General features: G+C 33.8%; 1 protein-coding gene across 1 annotated transcript; it reads right to left on the bottom strand.

Moving 5' to 3' along the window:
• Positions 1–581: 581 nt before the first annotated feature.
• Positions 582–3,112, bottom strand: LOC149232776 (65-kDa microtubule-associated protein 1-like). Its single transcript, XM_089376566.1, has 5 exons — positions 2,807–3,112; positions 2,034–2,243; positions 1,751–1,906; positions 1,475–1,634; positions 582–1,300 (listed from the first exon to the last, which is right to left on the bottom strand). The coding sequence occupies exons 1-5, from the start codon at positions 2,993–2,995 to the stop codon at positions 1,089–1,091; spliced, it is 927 nt and encodes a 308-aa protein (XP_089232692.1). The 5' UTR covers positions 2,996–3,112; the 3' UTR covers positions 582–1,088.
• Between the last annotated feature and the right edge of the window lie 6,553 nt (positions 3,113–9,665).

The raw sequence follows: 9,665 nt of genomic DNA, 5'->3' as shown, positions 1-9,665 counted from the left end.
ACAATGAAATATAAATTTAATTTTTATTAAATGCAGTTCCAATTTTGAGGAAAGGGCTCTGGTATGAAATGCTACCAACATTTACCAGACCTACATATCTACTTAAAGCGAAAGCGTCGACCCTCTCACTGGCAAGCAACAATGACTATTCATCATTTAAATTTTCTCTAAAATAATGAATATCAATTGCAATGAGACGTTGTACCAGACCCACTAATTAATTTTTGCTTAAAGGCCACCATGATCAAAGCTTTTGGTTCTTGTAGGAAGGAAGACCCACAGAGGCAATCATTGTGAGCATAAGCAGAAGCCGGGAAAACAGTTAAGGGTTTCGCTTGTGGAATCTGGCCACAGAGACGATTGTTTCTTAGATTCATATGCTTCAAATGCTTCAGACCCAACATATGCCCTGGAATTTTCCCTTTGAAACCGTTCCATGACAGATCCAACCATCTCAGCTCCTTCAGCTCGCCCATGGGCCTCGGTATCTTGTCCACCATCCGATTTCTTGAGAAATCCAGGCGCTCAATTTTCTTTAACATGGAGATCGAAGTTGGAACGTTGCCCTTCAAACGATTAACTGATAAGTCCAGCCACTTGATGATGCGCTCGCCATTGATCTCCGAGATCCTGCCTGTGATCTCGTTGTTGGCCAAATTGATGAACTCCAGGCATCCCCCTAGGGATGGGCAAGAATATGAGATATTGTCACTGAAGAGTTTCTCTATAGACCCATACAATTTATTTGAATGAAGATCAATTTATTTGAATGAAGATCAAGAACTGAGATGGAATCAGGCAAGGAAACCTTAGAGAGATACATTCATCTTCTCTCTGCATCTAGCAGCGGGGGCAAAGTAACATCGAGGTCTTCCTCTCAGAGTGATAAATTCAGCATTCAGTGTTTTCTCTGCATCTAGCAGCGAGGGCAAAGTAACATCGAGGTCTTCCTCTCAGAGTGATAAATTCAGGGAGCTTGCTAACAACTACCCACACCCTCTCAGCACGCTTCAAGGTAAGGTGTGCACCCCTGCTTGCATTGTACCAGTTTTCATCCTGTCAAAGTTATCAATATCCACATGCTTGTGTCACAATGAGGAAAATTTTGACAACAAAATTCCACTATCTCTAGTTCTTGTCTTCCTTACCTTGTTATAATCTTCAAGCCAACTCTCTTCTTCACAGGCAGCTAACCATTTTTCAATTCTTTCCAAGATTTCTTTCCTGCTAAATGCTTCTTCTTTAGTCTTTGCAATTTGCTCTTCAATGCTCTCAAGAAGCTCGGAAGGGTCAACTAACCCTGTGAACAAATAAAAGGAAAGCAAATAAGTATCACCTAACAGATAGGAATTACTCCAATAATTTTATCAAAGATATGTTCTCCCTACAATAAATTATTATTGTTTAAGTATATACCATGAAAAGAGATTACCAGAATTGAGCAGTAAAAGAAACAATACCCAAGAGAACTTACCAGAATCCATGGAGGCAATTGACTTGTCCAACGTAGTATTACTTTCAGCAATGAGATGTGTTCTCCTGCAAATTTCTTCTAACTCTGTTCGCTTCTTAAGAACAAGCTCCTTCATCTTACTTCCTTTTAGCTCCTCAAGTCTTGAAACCTCTGCTTCAACCTGTATCATCATAATTTGACTAAGAATCTAAACAAACAAGCTGGCTCGCACCACATCAATATGCATAAATACTGCATGCATGCATGCAGAGGATCATCCAAATTTCTCAAGCCTACATGGTTAATAAATTCCATAGACAGGGCATTGGGAGAACATATTTCATGCTCTGAAGCTGCAATGTTGCAGGTGACATTCTGGAACATCTGTTGCTCTTCCATAGGGGTGTCCATTAGATTCCAAAGCTCCAGCATAGTCGTGGCCAAATCTTGAAGCTGGAGATATGAAAAAATCAAAAGAATCAGCCCAATGCACCACATTATGTTGCAATACAGATCAGGGTAATAGCAACCAACAAAACAAGGGGTAAACAAATTGCATGGGCAATCTCATGAAAATAACCTTTTGCATTCGTTTCTTTTTTTCTTCTCGCAATGTTTGAATTGTCGCAGCCAACCTATCAACAATGTCATTACTAATGCTCTTGGATTGTTCAGACTCATCCAAGCTTGGATGCACATCTGTTACTGTACGTACAAAATCCAAGCCAAGGACAGAGCATAATCCATGGATTGTGTTGACAAATTCGATGACTTTGTAGAGACGCTCACTCTACATCAAAAACGAATGGCAAAAGAACAGATCAGATACACAAAAATACATAAAAAACAAAGGCGAAAGGACAGATCACAAATTCAAAAGACATATCCACAGATTACAAATAAACAAGGGGTTTAGACACTTGAATTAATTGAGAAAATTAAAAGTATTTAAAAATTAAAGGAACTATGATAGATTTGTTAGCAAAACTCAAACCCCATTAAAATCATAAATGTGTAAAATTGGGTCCTCATGAATTTCGGCTCTATGCATGAGACGAAACCCATCCCACAGTGATACAACACGCTGCACTGGCTCCATCAAGCTTGATCTTTTCAAAGCAATTTATACAACAATACACATCTTATCACCATTTTCTTACCAATTTTTTGTAAGCTTGAACTTGTTTTCTTGCTATAAATTTTTGGTTTTTTGGAACATAGCTAATACGGTTAAACCCATAAAATACCCTAATAGACTCGGTAAATCCTAACTCTCTTTAGGGTTATCCCACATTGCAGCTATTAGCAAAAGCATAAGACAAAATAAAATAGTGAAGCAGTAGTAATTCTTACCTTTTCTCTTTGAAGCGATTGAAGTTGCTTCTGGTATTCTTCAAAATTCCTAAGAGATAGATCATTTTCGTCCACTGAAATGGCGGACGGACTAAGCTCTACACGTCCCAAAATTTCATTTGAAATCTTCTGAATCTGCATTTTAACATCCCAAATTTGTTGAATCCGTTCCTCTTTTCTCCGACGCATTTCTTCCAACAGAGGAGTTATCGCTTCCAGCTGCTCCTTCAGGCTCCCTGCTCTTCTGTCTCCCTAAAATGGAGCAGGTAAAACCAATATCAGAGTCTTGTAAGATTTAAAATTCAAAATGAAACCATGATATAAACTGCAAAGGCATATTTTCGGTCTTGTTATTTTAACCTGTTTAGGCATGGTAGGGCAAACTCCGAGGGCAGAATAAATGGATGCGAGCTCTGCTTCGGAATCGGCAATAGCCTGGTGAAGCTGAGCCCGTGATCGATTTGATTGATCTACTTTCCGTTTGTAAACTTCCAAGCATTCTTGTTCAAGCTGGAGCAACATTTTATCTCTTTCCTCGTCCGGCTCGCCCATTTCGTCCCATATTAACTGAAATTGAGCAGATTTTTAGCCACCAAACCACTATACAATCCATAGCATATTTTTCATGGTTAGCTGAAATAAATATAAGAAACATTAAACATTACCTGGAGCTCATAAAGAAGAGATCCACAAGTTGTCTCCAGTTGCAATAATTGATCGTTCTACAAGCTCGACATTCTGAACATATGCCCTACACCAGAGACATTTTGATTATGGTAAACAGAACCATGGAACAAACCATAAATTATGAAATTAACAGAGGATTCCTCTTCCAGCAGAAACCGGAAGCATTATGGCAGCAGGTCGTGGAAGAGCTCGGAAACATTATTGCAGCAGGTTGTGGAAGAGAACAGGAAGAGCAGAAAGCGGAAAGAGGAACAAAAATGGAAAGCAGTTTTGGTTAAACCAGATGCCAGTTGGAGTTGGACGCCGTCATGGAAGAGCCCGGAAACATTGCAGCAGGTCGTGGAAGAGAACAGGAAGAGCAGAAAGTGGAAAGAGGAGGAACAGAAATGGAAAGCAGTTTTGGTTAAACCAGATGCCAGTTGGAGTTGCACGCCAGATGTCAATCATATGCCAGTTGGAGTTGCACGCCAGATGTCAATCATAGAAAGAAAAGGTAGACGAAAAAACTCATTCAAAGGAAGGCCTATCGGCCTAAAAATACACTTGAAATTTTAATGGTGGTCAAAGTCTATTTTTTTATGAAAAGATGTCTTAAAGTTATGGAAAGCAAAGTACATGCCTTTGTATATTAAGGTAAGGTTTGTAACTTCACTTAATATCCACTAATTAAATGCATTGCAGGAATGCAATGCATAAGGAAACATTTTTATGAAAAAATGTATTATAGTTATGGATGAAAGGTCTATGAATTACAAATATTTAATGCACTTATAATTTTAATGATTATCAAATACAAATATTTAATACACTTGAAATTTTTACAATGAAAAGTTTAATTACAAATATTTAAAGCACTTGAAATTTTAATGGTTATCAAATATAAATATTTAATGCACTTGAAATTCTAGTGATTATCAAAGTTCACTTCAAAAAAAAAAAATCTTAAAATTATGGATGAAAGGTTTTTAAATTACAAATATTTAATGCACTTGAAATTTTAATGGTTATCAAATACAAATATCTAATGCACTTGAAATTCTATTGGTTATCAAAGATCACTTTTATTATACTTGCGCGCTGGCATGATATAAGGTATTCAGTTTTTCATTGACTTGTTATTAGTTTTTCTTAACTAAAAAACTTAAAAATCTATCCAAAGTTTAACATTATGAAATTAAATTTATTATTTTTAAATGAAATTTATTTCTATTTATCTCAAAAATGATTGGTTGAAATGTCTCCCCTCATATTGTGTAATGAAGACAAGAATTGACTTTTGTGTTCTCTATTATTAATTACTATGTACTATATCACTAATTACTATGTACAATAAATATAAATAATTTAAAAAAATAACATTACATATTAATTACTATGTACCATAAACACAAATAATTTGTAATTAAATTCAAAAATTCCATTTTTCATTGGTGTAAAGTATTGAATAGACAATTTTTATGGGTTTTATTTTTTAATTTAAAAAAAATAATTTAAAAATATAAATTTGAAAAAAATATGTAAAAATAACATGTGTACAATTTGTACAACTCTCATTATATCAATCTATACTCTAATGACATGACATGTGTACTATAATATGAGCATTATATAAAAAAAAAATTGCATCATTCAATATTAAATAAATAATTATTAACTTGTTATCACTCTCTTCAATGTCAATTATATATATATATATATATATATAGATAACCTTTATCTACCAAAAATATGTTTAATTATGTTAAAAAAAGTAATAATAATAAAATGTTAAACAAATATTCATATGATTCATTTTACATTTTTATTACTGTTTGGAGTACATACAACACATTATGACATTAAAATATTTTGTTCATAAGAAAAAGTTTTTCGGCTTGAATCACATGATAGATCATTTGTCTACGCGTTTCGAACCAACTAGTGTGGTTCATCGTCAGGACAAGTTGAAGAATCAGATCCAGGCTGCATGTTAAATAGTCACAGCAAAACCTACAACGGCTATATTTGACCAGAACCTATAACGGCTATATTTGACCAGGTACTCGTCAAATATAGTCGTTATAGGTTCTGCTCTGACTATTTAACATGCAGTCTAGATCTGATTCTTCAACTTGTCCTGACGATGAACCACACTAGTTGGTTCGAAACGCGTCGACAAATTATCTATCATGTGATTCACGCCAAAAAACTTTTTCTTATGAACTTGATATGGATTACAAAAGCCTCAATTCAACAATTAAAATATTTTATTAAACTAAGCACGTAACACTAGCTATACGGCCTTGTTAAAATTATGGATAAAATGTTTTTAAATTACAAATATTTAATGCACTTGAAATTTTAATAGTTATCAAATACAAATATCTAATGCATTTAAAATTTTAATGGTTATCAAAATTCACTTTTATAAAAAAATTAGCTTTAATTTGCAATTAGCTTTTGGTTAATAATTAATCATAATTACCAAATAATTAATTAAAATATATAATTATGATGGTTATTAAAAAAATTTATATTAATAATTATTATTATCGTAAACATAAAAAGACCACCGCCTAGTTACCATAGTAGACTTGCCCCGAGAAAACCATTACAAAACCAAAAGACAAACCGACATAGGTATGCTCAGAGTTGGTGAACGGAATATTCCAAAGTTGAATAGAATAAAGAATGATGACATGCCCAGAAGATATGCGCAGGTTTAGGTCTTTCAACATTCATTTTATATTTCTTAAAAATTAAATTGGAAAGAAATTTTGAGACATTAAAAATTATGGAATATTTTTAGTCATTTTCCCAAAGTTTATTGTGTATGAGTTTTGAAAATTATAAATACATATTGAATATTTCAAGTCATTTTCTTGGTTTCAATTACTCAACGTATGAATATATTTATATTAAAAATTAAATTGGAAAGAAATTTTGAGACAATAAAAATTATGGAATATTTTTTAGTCATTTTCCTGAAGTTTATTGCGTATAAGTTTTGAAAATTATATATACATATTGAATATTTCAAAGTCATTTTCTTGGATTCAATTACTCAACGTATGAATATATTTAATTTAATACATAAATTTTGCAAATTTGAGATCATTTAAGTCATTTTCTTGGATTCCATTACTCATATCTGTCATAAGGAGAGCTTTTACGCTGCAATATCTGTCATATCTATCTCATGGAGAGCAATTATTCGTTTTGGGCTCACAGGGTTTCTTCTTCCGGCCTACATCTGGACTTTTTCATTATATGCGGCTTCTTATGCTTATCATCCTCTCTTTTTCATATGGATCAATATTTAGATAGCCTCTTTGCTGGACTGGTTATCATACAGCATTCTGTTTGTATTTTGATCATTATATTTCCTTAATATAATCTATCTCGTTTTTTCCTCTGAAAAAAAAAAAAAAAAAAAAAAAAAAACTTTTGAAATTTTGATTTCATTTTTCTGGATTCAATTAGGCTGAGGTATATATTGAAAATCATAAATATTAATGATTTATAAAATATGATTTTATTTTTAATATATATTAATATTTTAATAATGATTTGAAAGTTTAATTAAATGTTTTTTAAAATTTTAATATTTTAAAATGAATTTTATAATTTTATATTTAAATATAGTGAAATTGAAAATATTAAATCTTACTAACGTTATTATACTGCGACAACAGTATAATGTAATGGTATTGTTTTGATTTTTAATTAGTTAATTTAAATACATTAAATTTGTTTTAATTAACAAAGTTTAACTATATAAATATTTTTTTGTTTTGTTTTTTTTTACAATTTGTTTGATGAGTAGTTGAGAGTTTGAATATCTTATTGCATAATACATAGTAAACTGTGATATTGCAATTATTAATCTTTATTAATGCAAGGTACTCATTCTTTTCATGTCAATATTTTTTATAAACTAATAATTATATTAAAAGAAAAATGAATTGAATATTTTAATTCAAATTTTAATAAATACAAAACTATAATTACAACATCGAGAAAAGGATTATTGGAGGCTTATTATGAGCTTGAAAACATTTGTAATTCAGTTGATCTTTGAATTTGGAGTAAAAAAGGTTCCTCTTTGAGACTCTCATCACCCCTATCGTCTATGGATGTGAAGTTTGGGGTTGCAGAATATCTAGAGAGTCAAGGAGAAAAATTGAGATGATTCAAAAACAATTCATAACCTACAACCTCAAGTCAAGGAAAATACTCCGTATCCTATCCTCTTGATCAAAGCTGGTTTGTCCCCCATTGAAAATACAACTATGTTTAGATATCTGATGTATAAGAAGAAGCTTTACAACATGGAATCCAAGAGGCTCCCAAAGATTACTTCTAACTTTAGTCAAAACCCCCACCTTCGCCTCAAGAGCGGGTATAAGGATGCCCAGTCTTGACTCAACCATTGGGGGATTAAGGAGGAGATCATCCTGGGAAGGAATGATAATATTAAAGATACTATTACCTCCAATTTTAAGGACAAGTTGTGGGACAATAAGGAGTTGGAGGGTAAAAGAAAGCTAACTATAAGGAGGTGATCAACCCCACCCTCGATAACCATAATTATCTCTCTGTGTTGACCAACACTAAGGAAAAAATGAATGTCACCAAGATGAGAACTAATTCTCATGATCTTCAAAATGAAACTGGGCGATGGTTGTTGGAAATACTGAGAGGGGGGTGAATCAATATTTCTTTTCAATTGTTATTTTTACAAGTTAAGATCACTTATAATTAGAACACAAAATGAGCAATAATAGAATAATAATTTTATTAACCAATGACGAGGACTCCAATCCTCTTTACAATCAATCAAGTACAATAATAATTAGGGCTCCAACCCTAGATGAAGACACCAATCTCCAATCCACCAAGCTCCAACCTATATTTTGCCAAGCACCAACTTGGACTTCACAAGACTCCAACCCTATCTCTGGTACAAGCTCCAACTTTGTTTTCTTGAGGACTCTTATCCTCTAGGGCCCCAAACCACAACTTCAATTCATCAAGATAAGTTTAATGACTCTTCAAGCTCCCAAGCCTTGATGATATCTTCACCTTCAACACCACCCTCAAACGATCTCCAAACCACTTAGCTCATCAATAACAACTTTATCTTTTAGAAGCTATCACCATAACCTTTCATTTCACCCCAACAAGATCTTCAAAGTTACCTCATGATGACTTCAACAATGCATCATGGTCTCCAAAGGTTTTCAATAAGCTATATCAAATTTGCTCGAAGAAATTTCAAAGTGCTGCTCGAAGAAATTTCAAAGCGCTGCTCCAATGTCTTGTGAAGTTTAGTCTTCGTAAGGCTTCAACAATGATGGCTTCAATACTTTAAATCAAAGGATGTCCCGTAATATCTTCAAGGTATCTTCCAATATTTTCTTCAGAGATGACTGCTTCAAGTGATTTATAATGATGCTACTCCAGCAAGTACTTCAACGGTTGCTTTTGTTTATTCCAATACTACTTCATGAGGAATTTTGAAGGTACCCTTAAAACATTTTCAAAGTAATGCCAAGGTTTGCTATAGGTCTGAGCCTTTAAAGGCTAAGTCTCCATCGGTCAAAGTATAGTTTGAGTTCATATAGGTCTGAGCTTTCTCAAATGTCACTGTAGTATGAGCTTCCACAAATGACTGTAGGTCCTCTACAATGCTAACTGTCTGAGCCTTTTGGGATGACTATCCACTGCAACAGTTCGAGCTTCTCAAGGCTATCCAAGCTTTGCAAGATTCTGATCCGAGCTCTTAACGGGTAGTAATCCGAGCCTCTACAGACATTCTTACCACATATCTGAGCCTGAGATGACTGTGACTCCGAATATGAGCCTCCACTGCAATTATGCAATTCCACAGGTTGAGTATACAGGTCTGAAGTCTGTTGCCTTAACTATCACGTGATCCGAGCTCTACACCAACACAGATCTGTCCATACACATGTATTACAGGTCTTGTGTTCAGAGTTTAGGAGGTCCGAGCTCTAATAGCCACAGCTCCGAGGTGTTTACCACATGACCTAGCCCAGAAACTAAATTGTAATGGACTTCTTCCATAGGTTTTGTGTTGTAGTGCTTCCTCAGGTCCGAGCTTCTCAGCAAGTTTGCAATCAATAGAATTTGCCCAAGATGTTGTAACTGTGATCTCCCTTTAATCTTC

This window comes from Pinus tabuliformis, chromosome J, assembly GCF_031772625.1.
Source record: "Pinus tabuliformis cultivar Carrire ecotype Pingquan chromosome J, CPIR1, whole genome shotgun sequence".
Classification (NCBI taxonomy): Eukaryota; Viridiplantae; Streptophyta; class Pinopsida; order Pinales; family Pinaceae; genus Pinus; species Pinus tabuliformis.
The sequence above is the reverse complement of the archived record's forward strand: the minus strand, read 5'-3'. Positions and strand labels throughout refer to the sequence as shown.

Excerpts from the sequence above, each read along its gene's own strand:
- LOC149232776 (XM_089376566.1), bottom strand. The coding sequence starts at position 2,995 with ATGCGTCGGAGAAAAGAGGAACGGATTCAACAAATTTGGGATGTTAAA. Across the intron at positions 2,244-2,806 it reads AATCGCTTCAAAGAGAAAAG|AGTGAGCGTCTCTACAAAGT; the intron begins GTAAGAATTACT and ends TTTTTGATGTAG. Across the intron at positions 1,907-2,033 it reads AAAAGAAACGAATGCAAAAG|CTTCAAGATTTGGCCACGAC; the intron begins GTTATTTTCATG and ends TCATATCTCCAG.